The 28,000-nt window shown below is 41.7% G+C and overlaps 1 protein-coding gene across 1 annotated transcript; it reads right to left on the bottom strand.

Moving 5' to 3' along the window:
• LOC146544964 (uncharacterized) lies at positions 1-27,930 on the bottom strand. Its single transcript, XM_085218431.1, has 3 exons — positions 27,899-27,930; positions 1,170-1,403; positions 1-574 (listed from the first exon to the last, which is right to left on the bottom strand). Exons 1-3 carry the CDS (start codon positions 27,928-27,930, stop codon positions 1-3), a joined length of 840 nt encoding a protein of 279 aa, XP_085074557.1.
• Positions 27,931-28,000: the final 70 nt, after the last annotated feature.

The following is a 28,000-nucleotide window of genomic DNA, read 5'->3' as shown; positions in this document are numbered from 1 at the left end:
TCACCGAAGGTAATAAAAACACGAACCAGAAACTGCGATGCGAGTCAAAGAACTCAGAATTAAGGTTGAGAAAACAGCATCCACCAGGGGAAAATAAAAAATAAAAATCTTAAAGCAGATCGGCAGGGCACTGCAAGCACGGCTCAGCGAAGCCCTCGCGCTTATTCCTCCTTTCCTCCTGCCACCAAGTACCGCCGCTGCCTTCCTGCCACCGGAGACGGGCGGCTCGGGCGAAGGAGAAGCCAAGCGCAAGGGTGCATCCCCTAAATCCCAAGTCGCTGCCGCACCACATCCACCCGCTTTCACTGGAAATAATTCGCAGCCGCCGTCTTTTCCCCCCCCTCTTCTTTTCGGCGTTAGTTTCTGTTCCCACTCCCGTCTCACCTTCCTCCTCTCCTCCGCATGCCGGCCCCGGTTACCCGCCGCCGCTGCCTCGCCACACGCTCGCTCCGGGGGAACCCCGCGTCGGATCGCGCACCCCTCCCGCAGCGCAGGGGTGCCGGCTGCGCTGCCCTCCGCTCCCGGCTCTCTCCTGTCAGCACACGGCGGCTGTCGCTTCCCTTTCAAACGGGTCCTTTCGTATTAGGAAGAAAAAGAAGGGGGAAAAAAAAAAAAATAAGGAAGAATCGCTCTCACTTTCCCGAGTTACTTTCCCGCTGCCCTCTACCCCCGGGATGCCGGGGAGAAGCGCTCCGCCCGCAGCCTGCCCCCCAGCCCCGCTCCCGGCGCTGCCCTGCTCCGGCCCCCCCGGCGGGGCGCGCACAACTTTCCCCGCTACCCTCATCGGTGGCCTCGGAGCCGTGCGGGCATCCTCCCGCAGCGGCGGCAGCTCGGGGCTGCTCGCGGCAGGTCGCCGCCTGCCCCTCCTCCCGCACGGCGGCGGAGCTCCCGCCGCTTCCCGTCCTCCCGTACCCCTCGGGCGCCCGCCCCGCCGCCAGCCGCTTTCCTCCGGCTCTTCCCGGCGCTCCGGTGCGGTGCCGCCCCGCTGCCGGCCCCTGCCCCGCGCTCTCCCCGTCGCCCTTCCAACTTTCCCGCTACCGCCGGCGGGTGCCTGTCACACTGCTCCCTCGGCACAGGCACAGCCCTCGGGGGCGGCCGTGCCGGGACCGGGGCAGGGCGGGGGCCGCCCGCGCTCCGCGCGCTCGCCCGCCGCCCGGCTCGCCGCGTACCCCCCGGAGCCAGAGACTGGGTTGACGCTGGGGCGGGCCGCGGGACCGCACAGCCGGCAGCGGCACCGAGTACCGTCGCGGCCGAACGCGGAGAGCGGAGCGTTTGGCGCGGGCTGTGCGAGGAGCCGCGGGAGGCGCTGCCCCCGCTCTGCCGACCCGGGGCTGCCCGCGGCCGGCGGAGGCGCCGCACGGCCCCACCGCGCTCCGCCCGCAATGCCGGGCTCGCAGCGCCCCCTCCAGGCCGCCGCGAGAAGTACGACCTGCCGTCCGCTCCCAGCTCAGCGCCTCTGGTCGGCCCCGGGCGAGGCGCAGTCCCGCCGCCTGGCGAAGTTAGGGCAGGCCGGGATCTTACTAAAAGCACCTGGAGATCCTGCAGCCCGAACACAAAGGGTAGAGAGGGATATAGGGGACGTGCGGCTGGTCCTCCCCGTGCTGGCCCTGTCAGGCCATGCCCACTGATGCTGACGTGTGCAGAGACCGTGGCTGGAGGCCAGTCGTCGTGGCACCCATCCTGCCTCTCCACACCACAGGTGCCAGATGGACATACTGTTGTCATCTGGGAAGCTTTATTTGTTACATATTTCCTGGAGGACCTGTACAGCAGGTAGGCCCACACCTGTGCTCTGGCGTTCATAGCAGCTCACCACGGATTTATTCAGCTCAGCAGCATTCTCAGGCTAAGCATTACAATGCATGGTGTTTTGAGAAAGTTAGATACTTACAAGTGGTTAAAATGCAGCCTCTGGGTATAAAGTATATGAATTCATTCTTTCATATGCTAAAAGGCAAGAAAAAGAGGAACAGCATTTTATTCCTTTTAAAACCTCCTTCCATAAGTCTTCTCATTCAGTATCTTATTTTCTTTCCAGGCCGCACAGTATTTCAAACCCTCTTCTCAGCCCAGAGCTGAAGATTGAAGCAGCAATTATCTTCTTTTCGCAGACCCAGCCAAACTGACAGGGGCAGAGAAGTTAGCAGGGAGGTTGTGAAGACAGAAGCTGGAGCCGGTAGTGTGGGAGGAAGATAGGAAAGCTGACTGCTACTGCCCTTGTTTATTAGGCTTATTGACACTGCATAGCAAATTATAATGCTTTTGCATGGATTTTAGAAGGGTTTTGGAAGATGTTTAAGGTATTGCAAATGTTGTGTTTTGTCTGTGGCTCGGTAAACTGTGTGTCTCTGTCTGTAACAAAATCCAGAGCTTCTCTCAGAGCCTGTGTACACCTGCAGAGCTGGGGAGATCAGCCCCAGGTTATAGCGTTATCAGGCTGTCTCTGGTTGTGTAGGCATTGACGTTGATTTCACAAAATGAATTTCCCTCATATTAAAGGCAGCAGAGCTTCAGGTGACCTTGAAAAAAAAAAAAGGTTGTGTCCAATCAAACATCTAGGGAACAAAAAATCTCCTTATATCAGTCCCTGGAAATGCTTTGGGCCAAGTCCTCATGAAGACTGACGTGAAGCTTTGTTGGGTCATTACAAGGGCTATTCGTCCTCCAAGAACTGGCAGTGGGGTCAACACTGTGCAATATTATGGTTGATGTCTCAGTGGCAAGGGGGAGGGTGTCCTAAACAAGTTCCCAGGCAACACCAAGCATTGAAGTAGAGTGTTGATCCAGCTGAAAGCTGGGAGTGTGCCGACTAATTTTAAGGCCCCACCTGCCATTTGTATCAGATATACAGAAGTATTAAAATCAATAGGGTAGTAAGACATTTAACAATATTTCTTCTCATATTTGCAGATTAATTTCAGTAGTGAATGTAGATGTTGTATTCCAGCTTACATGTAGCTTTTAGTTTCTCTCTGCAGTATTCTATTTTTTTTTTGTGCTATATACACATACTAATCAATATGTTTATATATTACAGGATGAGAGAATCTTTGCCTCAATACATAGGGTTTCCTGACATACATTGGAGCTAGTGAGAAAGAAAAAGCTGAAGCACAAGCACTTTCTAAATAAAAGGAGCACAGACTACTATTAGGAATGAGATAAAGCAAGGACAGGTAAATCTGCCTTAAAGTTCCAGCGGGATGGACCTAGCACTGCACATCCTGGCTTCTTTCATTAGGTGTCATACCCAACTCTTACCATGCAAACACCCTTCTCTGGGCTATGAAATGGTCTGTGGTGTCAACCTTCCAATGGATGAAGTGAGAAAGGATGAACCTCCCAGAGAAAATCTCAGCCACATTGTCCTAGGAGAGATACTCAGCAAGTCAGATTTTCTTATCTGCTATGAGCAGGTGAGAACAAGGCACTCCTCCCACTTCTCATACTTTACCATTCAAATAAAGGCCTCTGCTTTCTTAGCAAAGTTAATCAAGCTACAATCTGATTGGAATTTATTAGAATTGTGTGGGCCATGGAATATGTGACACGACGAGTTTAACTTCTGTACTGCCCCATATGACTGGATCGTCTCCAACATTTCCAAACTCAGTCTTAACTTTGTTTTTCAAATTCAGGAGATGGGAACATATATTACAAGTCACATTGATCATACAGGATTGCAGTGTTGCAGCCAATATCTATATAAACACATGTGGGGGACAAGTCCAGAAACCTTACTATTATGTTTCTAGCAGAATTTTTCTCATATAGCTAGTTTGGTACTGAAGGGTAGGGACTAGATTTTTGCTTTTCAGGGAAAGTTTGTAATAGCTTCCAGCAAAATGGATAGAAGATATTCTGGACTTGTATTCAGAAGAATCAAGTCCAGATGAGATACACAGCAGAAAAATCCTGATGATGTGTTTTTTTTCCTGCATTTTTTCAGGCCCGCTATGAGGAAAAAAAATGAGATTCCTTATAGGTTTCAGCATGTCAGATTATATTGTTCATATAACACAACATAAACTCAATCAATACTGCAAAAAATGATACATCATAGCTGTTATAGTTTTGTTTAGCAAATGTAAAGGGTATTTTAACCAAATCATTGTTTTAAGTACCCTTTAAACAGAGGACACCCCATATTCATTCAGTGTGTATGTATTCACATAATAAACGAAAATGGTTTCACCTTGAGCATCTGTTCTGAAGTCTATGCTCTTAAAATATACACTTAGCTAATGCATTACATTAGCAGATAGATGATAATATTTGGTAGATTTTGCAAAGCCATTGTCAGCCATTTTCTATACCACGAGGTGCTGTATATAGTCATTTTGCTTGAAGGCCACAAAGATGATGAGGGATCTGGAGCATCTCCTATATAAAGAGAGGCTGAGAGACCTGGGGCTGTTCAGCCTAGAGAAGACTGAGGAAGGATCTTATCAGTGCTCATCAATATCTAATGTGTGAGAGTCAAGCAGATGGAGCCATGTTCTTTTCAGTGGTGCCCAGAGACAGAACAAGGGACAATAGGCATAAACTGGAACATAAGGAACATGGTTCCATAGGAACCATGAGGAAAAACTTCTTTACTGCAAGTGTGACAGAGCACTGGAACAAGCTGCCCAAATTGGTTTTGGAGTCTCCTTCTCTGGAGATGCTCAAAACCCATCTGGGCGCTTTCCTGTGTCACCTGCTGCAGGGAACTTGCTTTAGCAGGGGGTTGGACTAGGTCATCTCCAGAGGTCCCTTCCAACCCATACAATTCTGCGATTCGGTGAAATAAGAATGCAGCTGAACACTAACACGCAGCTAGCTACAAATATACTCAGAAATCCTTAGATGTATTTATTTTTTCAGTATTTTTCTCAACACTTGCTCGATTTTTGACACATCAGAGAAGCAGTATGGGCCTAGCTGTGGAAACTAAGTACTTCTTAGTGTTTTGAACCACAGACTGATGTATTTGATGGTTGAAACAAAGCTAGACACAAACACAAGCATATTGAAGAATAATATCCATACTGATGAATTGGAAGAATTTGTCTAAAAAGAATAAAATTTAGTTAAGATATTTGTGAAGTTGTTCATCTACAAAAGTAAGCTCAGATTCACATAGAGCACAAGGGAATAGCACATGCTTGTGTTGCAATGAATAATGCATTGAGTGTGAGCTAATACTTCTGTAATTTTCTAAAACAACAGAAGCAAATTCTCAAATACTTTTCTAAGGTTTCCACTAGGACAGAAGGTGAATAATTCACTACAATGAATGGAACTAACTGCTCGTATACAAAGGTAAATATTTGCAAAATTGGGCTATTAGTTAAGGTAAATAGAGCTCTTTGTACTTTTGTGTGAAATGTTGCAATTAATTGACAGTATTTGGAGTACACTGGCAAAAAGTCCAGAGGAGTGTAATGGTGAAAGTTTGGAAATACTCTGTGACTTTCTCTGAAGTATTAATCTAAAAGAACACATAGCAAAAATACTCTGTGTCCAAAGGAAGAATGCTCATGCAAATTTGGCAAAGAAGTAAGCTTAAATATAAACGCTAAAAATTCAAAACTTAGTGTATCTCCCGTCAGTTCTCATGAGCTGTACTAATTAATGAATAGTACTGACTGTTAAGTATTCTGAAGATTGAATTCTCCTCATAAAAAAATTAAGTATTTTAAGTGCCATTTTGAGGAAGCATGGAACTTTAGGATTAGAAGAGACGCCTGGAAGTCACACCCTGCTGAGAGCAGGACTAGCTTCAAAGCCAGATCGGGTTGCAGATGGGTTTGCCCGGCTGACTTCCGAAATCTGCAGGGACAGAGATTGCCCAGTCTCTCTCTGGGCAGTCTCTTCCAGCACTCTTACCAGGAAGAATTTTGTCGATCTGTCTGGTCAAAGCAACTGTGACCTTTTGCTGAGTGCTTCTAAGGAGGGCTTGGCTCTACCTTCTTTATAGCTTTCCCTTTAGGTACTGAAAGTCTGCAGTTTGGTTCCCTATGCCCTCTCATGTCTAGCCTAAGCTTCCTCTCTTGTGTTTTGTCAGTAGACAAATGTTTAAAAAGATGCTGTTTGTGAGATATGAAGATGTATTTAAGCAAAAGCTATATCACAGAGGAAACAAATAGAAAAAGGAAACTGATGAAAACATTGCAATAAGGAATTTCATGTGAAATCTAAATGTAAAAAATGTATTGTTCAAGGAAACAGATGTGTCAGTACTTCACCTAAACAAAGCAATATTTTAATTTTAAAGGACTCTAAATATATAAAGCCATAACCTCCTGTTATAAGCCTCTAATATACTTGTGATATTCACCTTTGTAATAATTTAATGCTCACTGAGTCTGTCTAACTGGAAAAAAGAGAGAATCTGTCTGAATGAAGCATTCCTGTTTTTTTTCAGTCATGGAAAGAAAGTTATTTTGTGTTTGAAATCGCATTTGAAACAAAGCAGCTACTTTGTTTACTGTTGTGCTCTTGTCTCCTTTCCCATAAAGATATGTGAAAGCATTAGTTTAAGATCAGGACTATGATAACTAGATCGCTTTCTGAATGCAATAGAGAAGCAAATTTAATAGGGATGGGAATAAATATCTAAATCAAGGCTGTTGTTTTCCTCAGACCAAGTTCTGTAACCAGAATTAAATCTAAACGTTTAGCTTATTTTTCCTTTTTCTCCCATAGGGCAGCCCACCCTCTAGTAACCAGTAAGCCCTAACATGTTTTTTGCATGCCACTTTCAGCAAAAAGTTAAAACCAGTCTGCACAAATAAGAGCTTCCTGACCTTTCATGGCAAAGTCTCTAAAATAACAAAAAAGACTTTATCTCTAAAAATGTATTGTGACTGCAATTTTTGCTGTTTTCACAATGAGACAGTTCACTATAATAATTCAGAGTGAGTTTGTCTTTACAATCTTTCAACAGTGCCCAGTGTTCATTGCTGTTGGCCTTGAGGCTGATGTGAATTTTACATTTACCTGAAATGTTTTACTTCACGCTGAATGGTGTTTAAATTAAATACTTACTGCAAGTAAATGGAAAAAGAAATGCTACATATTACAAATAGTAGTGTTCCTACTACTGCTTATGTTGTGGCAGTCCCTGGAAATATCATCCGAACACCAGCACAGTAGATAAAAACTTCATGAATATAAACATCCTCACAACTTGCAGTGTAGCACTTCCACGTGAGACAATCTTGGAATCATAATGAGCAAAAAGTTGAAAGCTTTGGTTTCTTGGATATTTACGATGAGTTTCTGTCTCCTTTTCTCTACAGATGTTTGCATACCTCTCTTCATCAAGAAGAGCTCCTTCATCCGAAGCCTGTGCAAACCATGAAACAGCAGGTTTTGTGCAGCTTTCAAATTGTTTGCTTGTTTCTTGTTTCTCCAATGAGAAATTGAATTTAGAGCATACTGTTACTGTCTAATAAAATTGAACTCACAGTCCACAGAGTTATATGTCTTACACAAAGTCATTCTGAAAACCCGCAAACATCTGGCACCAGCTTTCCAGGACACAAAAGCATTCTGTGGAGAAAAAAAAGGGTTGAATATAATGAACAGAAACAGATCCATCATTTCCAACTAGCCTGTACAGTTGACTTAAAAATTGTTGCACAGCTGTAATTACTGTGAGGCAAGAAGCGTGTATCAGGAGGGAGGAAACCTTCAACCCTTTGGAAATCATCCTCTCATTCACAAAGGTACCTCCAGTGCCCTAGGGCCACAATACAGTATTCTAACCCCAGGGGAAATTAGGAAAAACACCATACTGTTTAGTTCAGAACAGCTGAGGGTAACATGTGACTGGGGAGCAATCATCCATTCATTTTACAGAGCTCTCAGAAAAGCTCCTGTCTGACAACCGGCTTCTAGTTTCTCCCATGTTTGCTTTTACTCTGCCTCTCTTCAGAGGCATGTAGGCAAATTTTCAGATTTATAAGAGTAAGAATAAGATAAAAAATCAAAAGTGTTTCAGAATTACTCAAAGCTACAACTTTCTAAGTACGTAAGTGTTAAAAGTATGTTCTTCAATTCCCTTCACTTATGTGCATAGGTAATGGTAGACGCTGGCTATTTTCATTACCTGCTGACATATGTTCAGTTGCTGTTGCTTTGACCATATGCTCTTTCTCTGGCTGCTCCATTCATCCATCCTTCTTCCAGGTCTAGTATCCCTACCCATTTCCTGAAGCTCTGTCTGCCTCATGGGCTGTGTCTTCCATCATCTCCTATTTCTACAGTTCCTCCACTTTTCCTTTGTGACTTCTCTGCTGAATGGCTTTTTGTTAACACTCTTCAGTTACAGTAATTTTCTCCTTTTCTCACTGTGCCCAATTCTTATTCCTGCCCCCCTCCAACAGAAATAGTCAAGCTGGAAAATTTCCTTGCACTGTTTACCTGGTTCTTATGCTGACTTTTTTGCTTAAGCACCTGCTACCTGGACTGCTTACTGAACTAGAAGGACTTCTCATCTGATTCAGCATAGCCATTGCTATACGTGATCCTATGTGGTGAAGGGTGGAAGCATTGTTCCATCTTTTCCTTTTTATCTCAGGCTCAGCTGCTGTAGATGACTGTCACCAACACACAGAGTTTCCTGAATAGCGCTTGAGATGCAAGACATGAAAACTGGAGCCACACGAGGTAGATGTCATCAAGAGTAAAGCCTCATTTCTTGAGGCTTATTCAAAGTAAAGTACCTCATGTAGGAAGAAGTCAAATTGTTATTTGGTGGTAAAGGTCCCTGGAGCCAAACTGTGCTGCAATTACAGTCATGGCTTCTCCACTTACAGGCCTGAGCCCAACATGTCAGCGGATGTCAAAGGGTACAACATGAGCTGAGTAAGTCAGACCCTCTGAGGTGCCTAAGGTATTGGCTCCTGGCTTTGAATGAAGGAGCCCTGATAGTGCTGAGATTCTGAAGAGGCTCCACCTGGGAATCAGAAAACTCCTGCTGTGCCAGTTCAAAACAAAGATGGTAAAAAAAAAGTGTTTGGATTTATGCAAAAAGCTCATCTTCAAATAATCGATGTTTGAAAGAATCAAACATTTCCCTGAATTCCCCTCAGACAGTCACATTCTGGATGAGTAATGAGAAATTAATCATCCTGTCAGAGTAAACGCCGTGAGACCTTTTAGTCATGCTCGCCCCTTCCTCTGTAATAGATTTTTGTCATTCAGTCAGCTAAGTCTCCCTGAAGGCAGCCCCACGTCCCAGTTCCCGCCTTTGATGAGGCCTCTTTTCCAGCTGAGCCCCCTCCCCAGCCCCCTGGCTTGTCAGACATCCATCAGGCATTGCAGGGGCCCAGCCCACCGTGCCCACCTCACCTCTGCTGCCTGCACCCCACAGCACTGTGCTTTTGCTCTGTGAAGTCAGGCTGATTCTGGTCTTCCTGCAGCTGATACCCTGCATCTTTCTGACACAGGCAGCTGAAATTGGTGCATCTAGGGGAGAGCATAGTTGTTTAGCTATATAAATACAAGACTAGCAGAATATTACGAGATCAGGGAATTAACAAACAAATGTTCTCAAATCATGAATTCATTCACATCAGGCATATTTCTGCTACAGTTGATCTAACAGTCTAATTAAAAATATAAAGAAGAAAAAGGAAGAAGCAATATGTGTTTACTGTCCTTCTGAACGATTTTTCCATGTTTATAAAGAATCATGCCAGATAAAAGAACCCTGAGTTTTTTCAGTTTTTCTGATACAAAATCAGGATGGAGTTTTATCTCCAAGGAACACATCCAATGTTGTATCTTTGATGTACTATACTTCAGTTTGTTTTTGCACAAACAGTAGCTCAACAGAATGTTAATCTATGCATTATTGTTTCTTTATTTCTCTATATCGTGCATGTAATATTCACACACTCCCAAACATTTTAATTTGAGTGAATTCTCATCCATCTTTCATCATCAGCTTACTGGGAAGTGGATTTTTAAAGACTGCTGAGGGGCACAGACCTTAGTTGCAAAGGCACAGATAGATCAGAAAGGTTAACAGGTGAACCCTTGCACCTTTGATGGGGTAACACAGGAGAAAGAAGAGTTACAAAAGAAAGAACTTTTGAATTCAAAAAATACAATATGGGCAGAGTGTTGCTAGTTGTTAATCTTGGAAGTGTTGTAGGGGGATAGAAGAAATATTTTTTCCCTTCCAATCTTCTGTAAGCTTTCATATCGCTTACAGAACCCACTTCAGTAGAACATGCACACTGGGAGTGGATTGTTATATTTGTATATAAATTTGTACTTGAAAAGGGCTGTGTATGTGTCTCACTCCAATTTATAGGAGGGAGATGAGGTTCTTGTAATATCTGTATACCCGGTGTGAGATTAAGAAACAATGGTTCATATGTTAGTCCAACCAGTTTATTATAAATTCTAATCAGGGAGATGGGGAAGGGAAGGAGGGCAGTAAAAAAGATAGGAAAGAAGCAAGAATTGCGTAAAAGCGGGGATAGTCACCACCAGGATCCAGCAGCGGTCCTATTGCACGATGTTTCGAAGGCCCAAGGCAGAAGCAGCAATGGGGAGAGAGCAGCAGTGTGGCCAGCCTTGGGCAGCAAGCAGGTGGCAGGAGGAAGCTGCAGAGCTAATCCAGGAGGAAGCAGCAGGATTGAGGTAACAGGTCCAGGAGAGTCTGTCAGCACACAAGAATGCTGCAGTGAGGGATCTGATGGCAGACACCTTTGTTCTTCTTCAGCATTGTGGTAGAGCGCAGAGCAAGTCCGGGAGGGAGATGAGCACAGCAAGTCCAGGAGGGAGAGAGGCAGGTCATGAGGCATCTCATGGCAGAATCCTCTTCTTCTTCATACGCAATCTGTTGCCAGAAAGAGAAAACCCCTGTTCTTCTTCATGAGGAATCTGTTGCCAGAAAAACCTCTAACCACATGGTTTTCGATTCCTCTTTTATCCTTCTTCTGCCAACGTGGCATTCCTGGGTGCTTGGATTAGAGTCATGTGCAGCACTTCCTGAGATGGCCATCTTCCTGGCCATCTTCCTGATCCACACAAAAGACCGCTTTGCAGCTGCAGCTTATCTCTCTCTCCTTGCCCCTAGTCTTGTCCATCAAAGTTCTCCAGACAAAGGATTTCATAACCTTTGCCCAGGACTTGCCTGGACTTGTTCATCTATGTCCTTCAGAGAAAGGATTTCACAACTTTTGCCCAGGACTTGTCCAGGACTTGAACAAGTCCATCTGTGTCCCCAGCAAACTTTGAGACAATGAAAATTAAATAATCTCTTACAGTATGCGAGGTGATTTGTGCTGTGACATAAACTCTTCATACATGTTTCAGAAATGCCTCACTGGCATCACATTGGCATTTGTCATCATCCTCTTTTTTATCACCATGTCAAGTCAGAAAGATGCAGTTTTAAGAATATGGCTCTGTCTTCAAAGCGTGAGACAAAGGCTGTTTCTCAGCTGGGTGGACCAAGGATATTTCTGAGCTCCCAGGTGTACAGGTGCATTCTTCAGCGGTGTCACAACTTTTTACCAGATAGAATTTTTGGAGTCTAGGTAGTTATCTGTGCATGGGTTCATAAGTTAAGAACAAGAGCCACACAGAGCAGCAGTCAGTGAGGACATTGATTTGAATGGCAGAGAGACCAGGACACAGAAGCCTGCCATGTAGCACACCTGTCTTTTCATCTAACTGCAGTCTTTGGGTTTCAGCCTTGCTAACAATCCAAGACAGGTTAAATCATGTTCTCAACAAGTTCAAGACTAATTTGGAATGAAGATCGAAGGTTTGATCTAAATCTAATATTAAGAAAATAATGGTGTATTGGCTTAATTTGGATTAGTCAAATAGTTTCATTCAGAAACAATTAGAGAGTTGCATGGAGGTTTAATGTATCTTTATCTCTGACCATTCATAAAATCAGCATTGGTTCAGACTGGTCAGATGAAGTATTAGAATTATTCCATAGAGATATGTGTCTACTGTAATAGTAGATCTTTGGAAATTGCATTTTTTGAAGTCAAGCGAGAGCAAGATAGATGCTAAAGATCAATTTTTTTGAACCAGTAGAAAACACAAAGGCGAAGGGATGATATGAAAGAAAACTATACATCTCTGTGGTCTACCTGGAAATTCCACCTTAGCACATTTTTTACAAATAATGAATTTCATAAATATTTTTTTATGAAATTTTGAAGGTGATTTCTGCAATGCTAGTGCATAAACTTTCGCTACGTTAGAATTCTAGACGAGATCAGATTAGAACACTATCTTGCTCTCAATTGCAGTGTAAAACACTGATGGCTATTTATAGATGCCAGGCTGAAGAAGTTAGGAGCTTCAGATCTCTAAAGAGTAGTGACGGAATGCCACATGGTCTTCATTTTGCCTCTATCCAAAGTATAAATAGAAAACAGCGTCTGTTCCACTGGAAACCAAAGACTGCTCTTTTAATATTGGCTGATGTGACATATGCTCCAATATGCTCTCCAGTCCCCCTGCTAAGACATTAGAGCAGTTATCAGTGAAATACTTGTTTTTACGAAGTGCTAATTCTGATCACAGTTTAAAAAGTTTACTCTGTTAAAATATTACAACTGCTTGCAAGACGTGGATTTTTTGTTTGTTCGTTTTGTATCCTAAAGTAACAATAAAAAATAACTTACCACTTTATTTACTTACCTTCTCTTCAAGGCGTGATGTCTGAAAACTTTAGGAATTGTACCTGTATTGGAAATATTCCCTCAGAGATTGCAGCAGTATGAGCAGTACCTGTCTACTTGCATTTAGTTTAATTGTACTAAAGGATGGCTACAGCCAGGTCTTATTACAGAAAAAGAAATCAGCAACAACAACAACAAAAAAGCAAACAACGAATTAAAAAACAACAGTACGTTGAAAGGGAATATTTACTATTATTTTGGAGCTATTTATTTCATGAGAGGGAGTGGCAAAGCTTCTAGATTTCCTCAAATTTTACTCCTAGAAAAAACTGAAAGCAAGAAGACTTGGAGCAATCTTTCTTGATAGCAGTGCAACATAAATATGGTAATAATGAGTACAAACTTCAGTGGCAGTGTTGTTCTTATTCCCATAAGAAACAACCTCCTCTATATATATACCTCTAAATAATAATAAATACCTCTACCAATTGATATTCAGCTATGCTAATGGATCAAAGGAGGTAATTGAGATGTGTAGCATTCTGAAAATCACGGAAATGAATTGATATAAGCATTACAAATTTGATTGTATTTTGCTTCCAGTAATTTTTCTTCCTCCATCAAAAGTCCTATTCTTCCAGGTTTTAAAGTGTTGCTAATTTGCAAAACTTGCTCTTGCAAACAAAGCTGCTCGGTCCAATGTCGTCAGCAAATTATCTCAAGTATATCTTGAGCAGTTCTGCATATTTCAGCACAAGTTTGCTTTGAGAAGATGACTTACACAGATCAATCTGCAAGAAGAGACTCCTTCTGAGAGCTGTTCTTTAACAGGCACTTAAATATCTCTTGGAATAGAGACAGACTTTTAGTCTGAAAGAAATTTCCTTCAAAATGGTGTGAGAGGATTGTTACTGAGAGCAGGAAGTGGGGAGGTAATGTACACCTGGAAAATGTTACTGCACATCGCTGCTCTGGAGTATTTTGAGAAGGATTTGCTTGCTCACTTGAGCAGATCTTTTTTCCCAAGTATTTCAGAGATAATACTGTTTTCAAACACTTTCACATCAAGTATTTCTCTCTGTTTAGCGATTTTTTCAACATAGTCACACAGCTACATATAACATTACCAGGGAACACAGCTGATTGTTATTTGTGGTTTTAACATGTTGAAGAGTAATTACACAAGAGATTTAAATCATTCTTAAGTGAACTCCAGAATATTTTTCACTTCTGTAGCAACCAATATGTTTTCAATCCAGAATATTCTGAAATCACGAACAGTATCTGGTGTTCGAGGACACGTAATTTCATTTTCATGACAGATGGCCATTTTAGCTGAGGGCTAGCTGAGAGCAGAGAGTGGATTGTTGTTCTTGTTGTGGTAGTAATGGCTTGTTTGAGGGGGGAGTTTAAAAAGAAAGATGGGATTTTCATGTTGTCGCTTAGCAAAACTGGAGTTGTAGGTAAAGAATATTTACCCAGCATCCACTGGGCATCCAGTTCATCATAGGATCTACTGTGGGCTTTAAAGAAATATGACACATCTGGTACCACCTGATAGCTGAACTCCTCCTACCTCACCTGAACATGGCTAATTTTATCAGTCATTGCCATCCTGCCCAAATTGGAAGAATAGACACAAGACCTAAGATATATGATTAGTTTAATTTGGTCCACTGCACCTGTTTGGACTTCATATGTTCTTTTCTGCTTTCATATGGCAAGAAGATTGGATAGATACATTGACAGTGTGCTGCCACTATAGTCAGTGTGTACCTCAAACTCAGCATGGAGACTGGGGAGTCCTCCTCTCCAAAAAACTGAGTTAAATACCAAGTAATCAGAAGAGTTTGCCAGCACAGTGATAGCATATCAAGAGATATCAAAACACTTAATAAACAGATAAATTGAACTTTTGTGTCCTATTGTTATATTCATTAGTAAAACTTAGATGTTATTAGATTAGCAATTGTTTTTGTGCTTCATTGACTCCTTTTGGAATGCCAGAATAAGCACCCGGAAATCCAAAAAAAGCTGCAGGAGTGGAGCTCATTGGACACTTGATCCTGCCTATTGCCATGGAAGGCTACACAAAGCCAAGACTTCCCCCTTCAGCTCTACTCCTCTGGGTGCTTAGCATAAGCATGGTTGTTTCTGAGAAAGTATAGAAGCAGACATTACTGCTCCCCTGCCTTCCTGCGACCACAGACAACCCAAAAGCTCTCTGTTAAGTAAGGACTTGTCATGCCTTTATTCATCAATAATGACAAGAAAATCCTGATTGCCATTAAAGAACCTTTTTTATATTCTTGCTGAGCTGTAACAAGCATTTCAACTGTTCATTTGTGTTAACGTTGCAAGATAGGGTGTAACCTGGAGACTAACTAATTAAATGCTCTTTTGATTTTGAGTGAAGTGTTTGGTGCAGTTTAGACAACAGAGTCTAATTAGCGCTGGATGTTTAATGGACCTCAAGACCCATGAAAAGCAAAAGGTGCTAAGATAAAGTCAATGAGAGAGATGCGAAGATAAATGAGAGTAAAATAAGCAAAGTAAAATAATCCTTTGCTGCGTTAGAAAAATCATTCCCTCAGAACAATCCTATATTAATTATGGAAAATTGATAAAATCTCAACAACTCAAATGTCCGGCTGCTCAAGATAATGGAAAGCTATCCAAACCACATGGTGTCAGCATGCAGCAGACTAAGGAGTCTCACACTATCTCAGTGCATTTAATTTCTTCCAGGCAGAAAATTTCCCTCGGTATTTTTACAAAGGAATAAATACTTAGTTTCAGTTGCTTTGTGTATTACGATTCACGACATCTCAGCAGGAAATCAAATGTTTGCTTTAGCAGCACCTTTTTCCGACAGTAAATGCAGTCAGCTTATGGTTTTCCTTGCTGAGAAAAACACATATCTAACTTTCTACCTGTAGGCAGTTAAGTCTGTAAAGTAAAAAAAAAATAAAATCTCAGATGGGTCTACAATGTATTTTGAAAACAGTAAACTCTTATTCAACTCTTTATGCAGTCACGAATTTATTTTTGTTTTAGTTTTTGTTTTGCTTTGCTTTGGTGGGGGAAGTATGTTTTCTTTTTCTCTTCTTTTAGGGTTTTTCAGTGTTTTTTTCAATTTATTTCTTCTGATTGGAACTAGAATCAACAATAAAGTTGGGAGGCTGGCAATACATTATGTGTTTACACTACCAACACTGGTCCTTGAATAAAAACAATTAAAAAAAAAAGAGCGCAGGATAATTGTTGTACAAACACAAATGCCTTGATCCCACACCAGCAACATGTCTGTGAGTGTGGAATTCAACAATTGCTTTCTAAGAAATAACATTTGTATGGTGATTTGCAGTATCCCTATCTGGCGGCATATCATTCCCATGGCTTTCCTCTGATTCAAAGCATAGAAAGCAGAACGAATACGCCGGGCCTGACACCTGTGTGCAGGGAAACATGCTTGTTGGAAAAGGCCTCAGAAAGGTATGCTCAAGGTTGCTAGGCAGAATTGGCCCTCCGTTTCCAGCAGTGAACTGCTCCATTTGCTGAGAAACTTGCAGCAGGATTTCAGAGCTTAACCTCACACAGGCTTGTATGAAGACCATGTCCCAAACCCAATGGTCATGACCCTGGCTTCAGCTCCAATGTATCGCAACCAGAACCTCTGACATGCCAAAGGTCATGCCAAAATAAGGGCAACTTTTTTCTGCTGCACTGTAGCTGTGTTTTCCTTTATGGGTTTCAGGTAAGCTGCTTCTTTGTTTTTGGATTGGCACCTTACGCTGTTACTGTGAAAGCCAACATCAAGCATTTGCTGAGCTGCCTTCGTTTATCGCTGTTTGCAGCAAAGTCTGAATCACAACAGCTGCAAACCAGCATTTTGAAGTCACCAAGCACCATGTCCTTTGGCCATTGGTACAGAAATGACTGGCTGCTTCACAGCCTGCCGCAGGCAACTTTTACAGTCCGATTTCCATGCATGTCATGTCAAGATATGTATTTACAGATTTATATCTGTGAAAGAGGCAAAAAAAAAAAAGGTTGCCGGGATTATTTTTGGAAGATTTTGTCAGTTTTAGAAAGTCAGTTTTGTTTACATCTGCACTTTGTCTACAGGCGTGGAGCTTGGAATTCAGTTCAGCCCACTTCAAAGCCGGGGCATGAACTAACAGTTTACAGTCTGGACATCTGTAAGGAAATGAAAAGGTTATTAGATCAAATCTATGACAAATGCTACAAATGAGAAGTTTGGCCTGCATAGAGCGTGTTTACATTTGTGTTTCAGTTTGTATCAGGAGTGTTCAGACTGAAGCAACTTGTACAGCTTATGATTTTAATTAACGTTGACAGAGTTTAGAAATTGCTTGGCGGGCAGCACAGCACAGCACACCCTTGAAATGAAGGGCTTGTTTCATTCCGGTTCATGCTGAACCAAAATGTATGCTCCAGAAATACGGGTAATGTGCTTCCTCTGCTTACTGAAGTTCAGCCCAGGGGGCTAGAATAGATCGAATACTGACTTGGATATGGTTTGTTAGTTGGGTCTGTACCACTGTACCACTGAATGTTTCTCTCTCCAGACATCTTTCTGGTGGGCAGTGCTGTTATCTAATGCAGCTGTAGACACAGTGGTTTTTCTGTCAGACAACGTTTTCACTTTCTCCTCTCGTCAGTCTTGGAGTTATTACCATTGCAGAGGAGAGTACTGAATCAGCAGTTACAGCAGCAGGGTTTCATACAGAATGGTACAGCACAAAATGTGGCACCATATGTTCCTTCCCTTCAGCATCTTACAAATATCAATTAATTCTAACAGGCATCAACACAGAAGCAAATGCTAATTAGAGACTTGGAGAAAGGCATGATATTAGCAGTCTAAATATTGGGGATAATTCATGCTATGTTTAGATGTACACAGAGGAGGACAAACTGAAGGTCATTTCATATTTACATAAAAAAGTGGTGATAGAAGTTAGCTCTCTGCTTCCTCTCGGCTTGCTAAGCTAGAGATTGCATGGTCAGAGCTAAATCACAGGAAATTTGGAAAAGAAGCTCATATTCACTGCAATGAAGCATAAATCAGTGAAGATTCCCATGTTAGAGGCTCATAAGCAAAACCTTGAGCTGGAAGGAAGACACCTTCCCTCTGGAGTTTTGTGAATGAAAAAGAGCTTCATAATGTTACTGAAATATAACTCACATTAACAAAAATAATTTTCTGAAAGTGTGTATTTATGTAATACCAATTATTTGGGAGAATATACTGTTCTTTGTAAGTACCCTAAATTTTGACTCAAATTTACTTGAATCTTACAAGTTATTCATTAGTAATTGCGAAGCTTCTGTGACCACAAGGAAGAAGGATCTGATTTTAGGCTTAAGTGCCCTTATGTTTTGTGGATAAATGACCAAAAGCAGAGCAGAATTTGCTGATTTTCTTAAAGACTTTGAAGTACAGTGACTTGATGACAGGATCTTACTGCCAGCAGGAGACTGAATGTTTCAGTTGGGTTTCTGCCTAGGTAAGTCTGCAGTGAAGGTAAACAACACAGGGTGCAAAAACAAAGTGCAGCTTTAGGAAGTTGGGTATGCAAAATCTTGCAAAGATCCCAGCCAGAGAATTAGAATATCAACAGTGACATCCTCTCTAATTTCTGTAGTTGATTAAAAGAAAACAAAGAAACAAACAAAAAAAACCCAAACACAAATGTAACTGCAAGACTGTATTTTGAAAGGCAGTAAAAGGAAGAATGACAAGAGTGCTCATAGAAGTCCTAAGTGACCATATTTTATCAAAATCTCTTGAGAATTTCCATCCTGTCAATTGCAACCTGTCAGGCCACTCCTATTGAATATTGAAATATACAATAGCAAACATAATTCATAACCTGTTAAAAAAAAAAAAAAATTAAAAAAAATACCTACTGAATTTCCATCTCTATTTGCAGAATTCAGAGTTTTCTTTTTCTCCAATTCCAGTGAAATTTGTAGAGACAATACAAGTGTTTCTCTTGGAGCAGAAAGTCATGCTACTAGTGGCACATCTTTGTCCATCAGCTCTCCTTTGTTTCCTGAAGTGGGTTAATACAGTCCTTTAATTTTCTGTTTTTGTTTCTGTAGAATCTTTGTTGATGCTAGAGGGGAAATGTTGAAGAGCTAGTTCAAGCTGAGAAGATGAGAAATGCTGAAAACTTTAAGACTGGTCTTCATGAAAGATTAAATAAAAACAACTGGAATAACAAGACTACTGCTAGGTCTGCATTTCATCTGCTATTGACATGGATTAGTGCTGAGAATGAAGAAATTAAATGGATGAAGCTCAGAAATGTAGACAGGACCCTGGAACGCTGCTCATGTAATTAGTTCAAATGAAACTTGAGTTAATATCTGGTGCTGTGTGTTGTTTCTGAAGTCACAGCTGCTGCTTTATGAGGAGGGAGGTGAAGAAAGAGAGAATTAAGTGTTGTTGTTTGTGCTTAACTTACTGCAATAACACCAGAACTCTGAAATTGAATCCCAGCCCTAAAGCATGGCCTTTTCACTGTCCATCTATTCATACTATTTCAAAGACTGGGAATGGCACAAGGTCAGCAGATCTCAAAAGGTATACAAAAAGTCCTTTAAGACCTTATGAGAGAGAAAACACTGAGGTTTAGGTGTACCAAGTATTCCCAAAGAATGAACCACCTCCCAATTCTAAAATATTGAAAGCCATATTAGGCATAGCTTCAGGTCCGTTTAGTTGCTAGATAAAAATTGAGGAATATTACCTGAACAAACAGCCACAATAACCAATAACCAAAATGGACCACAATTCATGATAATTTTTGTTGCTGTTGTTGTTGGTCGCTTGGTTATTTTGGGCTTTCTCTGAGTGTGCATTTTTTCTTGCTTTTCTCAATCCAGTGGCTTTTTGAAGACTTCAGACCTCAAATCATCTAACTGAAAGACACATACAGCCTTATTATGGCTAATTGTTGCCAACAACAGTTTTACTATTCACTCTAGACATCCAGAACTGATTTTCTTCCTTCTTAGTCATTTCCTTTGATCCAAGGTCTCTAAAATCCCCTACTCTGAGATTTATTGGTCTTCTGAAAGGACAGATAATTTTCAGCAGTTTATTGACTACAGCCCTACTGTCCAGAACAGAAGTGAATAGTCACAAAGTGTCCAGAATGCATTTCTCCTTATTCATGACCTAGTCCAAAAGAAATTCTGAAAACTTCAGGAAAAGTTAAGCAAATTAGGCATAGAGGTAGTTCTGTACATCATATGAAAACAAATCTAGGAGAGAGTAATGCATGCTGACCATGCAGTACAAAACAACACATACACTTACAGTAACATATTTTTCTGTTCTGTGTTTTGTGTTTGGAGGAAGACACTGGCGGTTCTTGAATGCGGTTCTTAAGCGATGAACTCAAAAAAAAATTATTTGTGAGGATATCCTGCTCTCAGGGAGGTGAAATTCAATAGAAAGTGAGTGTTTTATATTCTTTTCTTTCTGAAAAGACTTATTTATGGTAGAAACTCTAAAATGCTTAATTCCAACTAAGACGAGACTATCGTATTTGACAAATGTCTGAAATGGAAAGAAATAGCATTAGTGGATTACGTGTCCATCAAAATTCTTAAGGTATTCTTTAGCCTTCAGTCTCATGGGAGAGTTTGTTAGAAAGGAGAGTAATGCCCCTCTGACCTGGCTGACAGCTGGAAATGCAGCAGCAATTTTCTTGTTGAATTCAGACTGCTGCATGATAAACACTGTTTTAAAGTGAAATCTTGAAATACACATCTGAATTATTTGCATTAAATTTGGGATCACTGACCAAAGGAAACATGATTAGGCCCTGTCAATTTTTTTTTTTTTACAAATCTGTATCTTGCAACAATTCAAAGCAAAATTTTGATTCATCTCATTTCATGAATGTATTGTAATTTGTATTTGCCCAACATTTGTATGGTCCAACTGACAACTGGAATTTGTAATTGTATCCAAACAACAGTCCTAGCAAGCCTAGCAAAGATACAGATGCCAGAGATGGGGGGATAACCCCACAAAGCATGCTTAATAGGGTCCTGTCAGGAACTTCTAGAGCCTTCCTGGCACGAGGACAAGAGAGACAAGGGTGTGACTGGAAGGTGTGAAGTACTGCAGAGAAAGCTACTGAGATGAGCTGCAGGCAGAAAGAGGAGGAGGATGGGTATGGCAGCAACAAACCTCTGCTCCTGTGGAGTCAATGGTCCTCAGCAGCACCTGGGGCACTGGGGCAAGCTGGGACAGCAGTGGAGGGGACAGGCACTGGCAGAAGACCATGTGTGTGGGGACAGGCAAGGAAAAAATACAGTGCATACAAATCAAACCTATTTTGTCTTAAGTGGCCTAGATTTTTGCAATCCAAAACAGAAGCTCCATCTGCTCTGATTTATTTGCGATGTTGCAGGCTAGCATAAAAATGTATAAATCTTTTATGCATAAAACATAAAGGATTAGCATACATTAACATCTGAACTTCAACATTCCTTCATAGCTGTCTGTATTTCTGTTCTAGATTTGAAAGAAAAAAAAAAAAAAGAAAAAAAACTCGCACCAACACTCTTTATTTTAAGCCAAATTGTATTTCCCGAAAGGATTTCTTTCAGAATAAGTCTTGCTGACTCATCTGCCCCAAATCTCTGTGGCCTGAAGTAGATTAACTTTCCATTATGACATTAACTGCCATTATGTCTGCATTTACTAAATTTCCTAGAAACTTTTAAGTGCAGAGAAAAAAGAAATGGTAACTAGGAAACCTTCTACCTCTGATCCTGGATTAACAGATTTTGGGGGGAATTTGATGGAAAATGGACAGCAGGCTGAGCTTGTCTATCAACATGGGGTTTTATTTCCTTGGCCTTTTATTTGTTACAAACTTCGTTACACATTAGTTGCCATTAATTTAGACATTCACAAATGGTTGCACACTTCTAATAGTTGAATGAATAATTGTCAGCGATACTGAGAGCACACAAGCTAGGGCACAGTAGCCAGGATATGACAACATACACTGGTAACAACTGTTCGTCAGTGGGCTGCCAACAAACCCTTCATCCTGATGCAGCAGACACTCCACTGGTATGTGTGATGAGAGTGGCAGTGCGTGAGGTGGACTGGAACCAGAACGGCTGCCTCTGTTTTGCAGAAATCAAATCACAAGTAGAGTGGCAGACTGAAAACATTATGAGACATAATGATCATAACACAGCTTTGATGAACAGCTCTAAGAAAAAGAATTCTCCTCAGACAACTAACACATTCAATTCTTGGATTGTTGCTGGAGAAAACTGGTTTTTTTTCAGTGCTGGTCCTACCAGGGCTGTCCGGTCTAGCACAGAGTACAGCTCTATACCACCATGCCACAGAAGTCTGGCTCCAAACCACAAGGAGAATTCCAATAAAAACATAAAATGCCTGCACAGTCATTTTCTTGAGGTCACAAACAATCACTTTGCTTGATGTGAAGACTTAATGCAGAGCCTCAAACCCTGGGAAAGGGAAAAATGGAGGTTACATAAAGTTATTGCTGTAATTGGCCTCTGAAAACAGATCCTAATTCTGCTTTTGCTTTTCAGTAATGATCTTTGATTGAGTTATTGCTATGGTTTTAGTTTCTTTGCAGTAACTATGCCATGATGGAGGAAAACAAGCACTGGGCAGCACGGGCTGTGCTATCCTTGGCTGGTGGAGAAGGAATGGTGCCAAGCTGGTGGTTGCCCTGCCATTCCTTCCCTGCCCCCTGCCCACCCCCTCCTCTCCCAGAGAGGGAGATGGAACAGCCGTGATAACATTTCACTTCTAGGATTTAATGAGATCATAGCTCCACAGACAGGAGTCTTCACTGTAGGTAGACACTCAAGCATGGCAACAGGCACCCAAAAGCTGTGCTCCCTCTAATTCAAAGAGCATCAAGCAGCCGTATATTTGAGGACCTGGTCCAAATTGTGTTATGACATAGACCACAGCTTAAGATGGAGCCAAACCCTAGAACTGTGCTTTTTTAAGCAGTGACTCTTTTAGTATACCAAAAAGAATTGCTAGTAACTAATTACTTTATAGTTATAATGAATCTACACCCCTTTTGTCTCATACTAGATAAAAAAACTGCCATAAAGCACAAAGTTATGAAAATGCAGTTGGTGTTGCAAAGGGACATCCTGAAATGAAGCTGCAAGCTTCTAGTGGCAGAAGAGAGAGCAGGAGCTGCAGTTCAATTATAATGCCTGGGCAGGCTGAAGTGGTGATGAGACACGATATGAATTCCGCTGGGCTCCAGCTGTCACAGGGGACAAAAATGTGATTTGTTAACGTCTGCAGGAGCTGCTGTGGGAGAAACGTGTCCGTGAGCTGCACTCATACAGAAAGTCAGCAGAACTCCTGTCAGCAAAATCACTTGAGAATAGGGTTTATCATAAGCTGCTATCGTACCAAGGCACTAAAAGCCGTTAATTTCTTCTTGAGAACAACTGCAGGAGATGTACCTGATGGCTGGACAGCCTCAGTACATGGGGGGAAAGAAGTCGTGTGCTACTTTGTCAGGAACGTAGAAGTAATTATTTGCACTTGTTCATTCTGGAGGAGAGAAATTGATTGTGAAATAATGAAACTACACATTTTAAATAGTTGATCCTCTGCTGTCAGAAAAACGCTATTGCAAAAGCAGTTTCCAGTAGCTGAGATTTGTGAAAGACATTCAAGCCCTTTGTGGAAAAGTCCTTGGATTTAAGCATCTCATCTTTTTCTTTAGTGAAAGAATAAGTAAGAACGTTGCCTATTTAGGTGAATCTATATGCTTAGTAAAAACTTTATAGGTTTTTCAACTGGCTATTAGATTCAGAATGAACCCATTTAGGCATTGTTATTCTTCCCTTATTCTTGGCTGAAACACTGGATTTTGTTAATGCACGTGGCTGTTTAATGGGGTCACCACAACACTGAAAGAATAATTGTCAGAAACGGGGTAAATTGTTTTCTCTGTGGTTTATTGTCACCATTACTGTTCTGAGAAGTATATCAAACAAAGTTACCTAAATTGCCTTTGAGAATCTCATTGCAATGTGATGGATTCCTACAATTTAGCTGGCAGAACAGATTGCCTCATGCTTCTAACATACTGCTGGGCTTCCTCCCCCCACCACTCAACTCTATATACTTTGGTTTTAATAAAAAGTTACAGCTGGGTTGCTTTGCCTTCATTGTGGACTAGAAATGAGCATGTCAAATAGACTTGAAGTGATTTCTATTTTTTTTCCCAGTAATTTTCCAGATCAAGAATAATGATTATGCAGATTATAATTGCAATTTCTAAAAACGCTTTATAGAAACTCTCCAGAAGGGTTAAAATCGAATGAAAATATAGGTACATAAACACAGTATACAAGTTAATTAAGTCCTGCAGTAAAAACTTAAAGAATATTCCCTCTGGAATGCAGTCATATAAAAACGACTTCTGATTTCCCATTGAGTAACTTCTTACAATATCCAGTCACATCCGCTCTCATTTGACTTAAACAACTTTTATTGCCTTTTCCCCTTGAGATACACCACATACCAATGCCATTTAAAAGTCTCCTTTCAGAGAGAGCAGAACCACATCTCATGACTGGAAAGGGACGTCTTCAGCAATCCTACCAGACCTGCACAGCCCTGCTCTCCCCACAGCCAGACACACACGCTGTACAGATGGGCTTCCTCTGAATTCATTCCACTGTCGTACAGCACGCAATTTACTGTAGGCATCCAGAGAGTTAAGCTGACAGGCAGCTGCATGGAAGGGTGATATTTCTCTCCTGACAACACTGGGTGGAGCCCAGCACAGAAAAAAACATGGTATCATGAGATATTTTTGCTGAATATGATGCCTTCAGTTAAGTATCTTACAGACTTTTGGCTTTAAATCTGAATTTACCAAACATAGCAGGGATATGACATTGACCCCTCACCTGACAGTAATAGATTTTTTTTTAATCTTTTAATAACATACAGTATTGCAGTTTTGTGATTTCAGGAAGCTCTTTGAGTAAACAAATCATATTCATTGCCTAGAGGCTAACGTGGCTTCCCAGAGTCTATACAGATTATAGATAAGCTAAAAAATAGGGTGGAAAAAGTTCTCAACCAGCTAACAGCAGCATTTAAGGGTACAAACTCATGCTGATTAGTACTAAGAATTTTAGAATTTAGATTTTATTTATTTATTTATTTTTAAGGTTCAGTTGTTTACAGAATTTCTAGAACTGATTTCTTGACACCATTTGATCTAAACAGGGAAGGGTCACGTCACATGGAAAGCAATCCCCTACAAATTCTGATTGCTTCTCTAGCCATCAGGAGAGAGGAGGAGATGCACAGACCCAGCAATGCTACCTCTCCCCATCCTGCAGCGCACGCTGTAGCTGGGATGGTTTTTGGTCTGGGCTGATTCTATGCTGCCGTGGGCAATCAGAATGAAAATTAGCCTTTTTCAGTTGAATTAATTGTCTCTATTTATTCTGCCTCCAATTCAGTTTTCAGTTATTATTTATAGGCTATTTAAGAAAGATTGCATCTCTTCTGCAAAACCACTGTCTTCAGCAAAACCACTGTCAGAAATAAGAGCAGTTGTATAAAAACCTGAAATAATGCAGCATTTCTCATTTCAGTTGAATGTGCCTTCCATACATAGTTTTTGGCTTGAAAAGAAAGCCATTATATTCAGATAATAGCTTTCCCAGCCAAAAACATGCACTCATATGGAAAAGATTGACTGTTAAACTCTAGCAAAATCTGTAATCTACACACAATGACATTTTATAATAGAAGCCTACTATAAGGCACTTGGTTTTTATTTTTAAAAACTCCTGAGAAAACACCATGTTGAGGTGTGCTTCTGACAAAAGCAGATTTGTTCAGTGCTAGAAAAGGTTGGGAAGAACGTGTCAGAGTTGTGGCGAAGTAGAAAACATTGTCAGCTATCAAATCCTAATGTACAGGGGCCAGATGATCTCATTTTGTGCCATCCTTACTACTGATGATCCATAATAATTGCTAAATAATCTGGAGCTCCATTCTTTAAAGTCAGGCTTAGGTAAAAAGCCACACTGCTGCCTTAATGATACACCTTGATGAATGTTTTCCCATTTGCTACAACTCTCATTCCCTCACTTGAGCAGCCCATGTCTCAGAGCATCTTCTAATAAACATAAATTTCCCCACAAACACAAGTTAGCAATGAGCAGGATTATATGGTGCACAGCATTCCCAAGGGTTGGGTTCACTCAGGTTTTGAAGGATCCACACGATGGTGTTGCTCCCCCTGATCCTGGGGATTTTCTCAAAGCTCGAGAGGTGAGAGGCTGTGAGCAGCTCTACCAAGATTGCCCTTGTATTGTGCACTGTTGCTAAGTTTAACAGTGTGAGCTGGAATAGTCAGAGAAAACAAGCTCTTCTCAGGGCTCTCCAATGATGCCTCATGTTTGCAAAACGTCAGGCCCCGGCAAGCAAAGCCGGGTTTTGCTGTACCGTCAGAGCATCAGCTCTCCTCATAGAGACCTCTTCCCATTGCCCTTGGCCAATGCAGCCATCTCCCTCCCCAGGTCCTCTTGCTGCCTGTCACAATGTAGGTGCTCCCCAGTCTGGTTTCCCACTCCCCTTCCTTCCCCTGCACCTCAGGATCTTAAAAAGCCAGCCCAGGCCGTGACTTGTCAGCCCTCCCCATGGCCCAGCCTCAGGCCTCCCGACCTCCTCTCCCCTCTTCTCTTTCCTCTTGGCACCAGCCCTGTACAAAGGCCCACCTGTATCCTTTGGAGGAAGGCAGAAGTGTTGGTCTGGATGTGATAGAGGAGGCAGCAATGCCAGACTCTTTGCTTCGTCTCCTTGTGGAACACAGTTCTTGAGGACCTTTTTGGAAGTCTGCTGCATTGTGCTGGCATCCTCCCCCTGTGCTGTCCTTCCTTCTTTTGTTTTGCTCTTCTCAGCAGCAAGCATGAGCTGCTTGTCTCCTTATTTATTGCCTGTGCAGCACCCTGTGCCCCAGCAGAGCTATAGCAGCATGCCAGATCTCATGCTGTTGGATTGCTATGCCAAACGCTGTCAATTCTGGTTGGATTTTTTTTTCCCCAATCAGTGCTGCTTCTCTTTTTCCATGCTGTTGTTTATGTTAAGAAGCAGCTCCCTGTAAATATCGGAACAGCCACACTTTGTTTCCTTTTAAGTGCATTCCTACAAGATTTATTTTGCCCCAAAGCTACAAGAAATCAACAAGTGCTCTGCCAAGTAGCTCAGCCAAAACTCATCCCCTTGTTCTTCCTTGTCTGAGCCACAGCAGTTGTTCTTTTGCCATGCTGAAGCCAACGTGGCCAGGCTCAGAACGCTTTTTCCCCACTTTTTTAAACCACCTGTAGCAACTAGAAGGGAGCAGACCATGACCAGGAATCATAGAAATATACCAATATATACAGCTTATGATGTGACCCAACCTTATAGTTCATAACATGAAGTTAAAGAAATTCCTTCCAACAGGTATCAGAGAAATTTGGGGTCATTTCTTGCCATCAGCTACACATAGAATTATGGCTGACAACCATTATTTGTGACAGAGCTTTGCTGTTCCCCTACGTCAAGTCACAAGGAGCAGGGTCATCAGGCTTGAAATTGGCTTTCCACAACATGGTACATGGCTGAGCGCTTATTTTTTGGAAGCCTACACATATTTCGCTTGATCTGTATCACAGATGGTATGCACGTGCATGTCTAAAGATGGTAAATACAAATGAAGAAAAGCTTCACATGCAGTTTAGCTCGATGGACTATGCACTCCTTGGTCTCAGAAAACCAAGAAGTACTGTAGCTGGTAGATGACCTGCTGACATTCAGACAACATCACCTCAGTACCTTTTATGGTAGATTTGCAGGTACCCCAGAGAACCAGGAAGTAGCAGCTTGAAATTGCTTTCTGTTCACACCCATCGATAAGACTGCATTCCACATTCCCAAGAGTCTCTTGCACCACAAATCACAGCTGTATAAAATTCCTCATTAGATCTACTTAATTAGGCAGAAGCATTGGTAACCTTATCAAAGCAATATGCAGTCTGACTCTTCGGTTGCAAACCACCCTTCACCAAACCAGGAACTCCGCTCACACTGATGAGAGCAGGAAGATGTAGGAATGCTCTCACCTGCTCAAAGGCAGAATGCATTTCTTCCCATTTACCTGCCGGCAGTGGATTTGCTATAGCCCTCCATCGCCCCCCTTTGAGCAGTTTACAGCTGCAAGTGAGTGTTTAAGGCTGAAGGTCTCAGCCAGCCAGACCAT

This window comes from Meleagris gallopavo, chromosome 2, assembly GCF_905368555.1.
Source record: "Meleagris gallopavo chromosome 2, MGAL_WU_HG_1.1, whole genome shotgun sequence".
Taxonomy (NCBI): Eukaryota; Metazoa; Chordata; class Aves; order Galliformes; family Phasianidae; genus Meleagris; species Meleagris gallopavo.
Note: the sequence above shows the minus strand (reverse complement) of the source record. Positions and strands in the feature narration are given on the sequence as shown.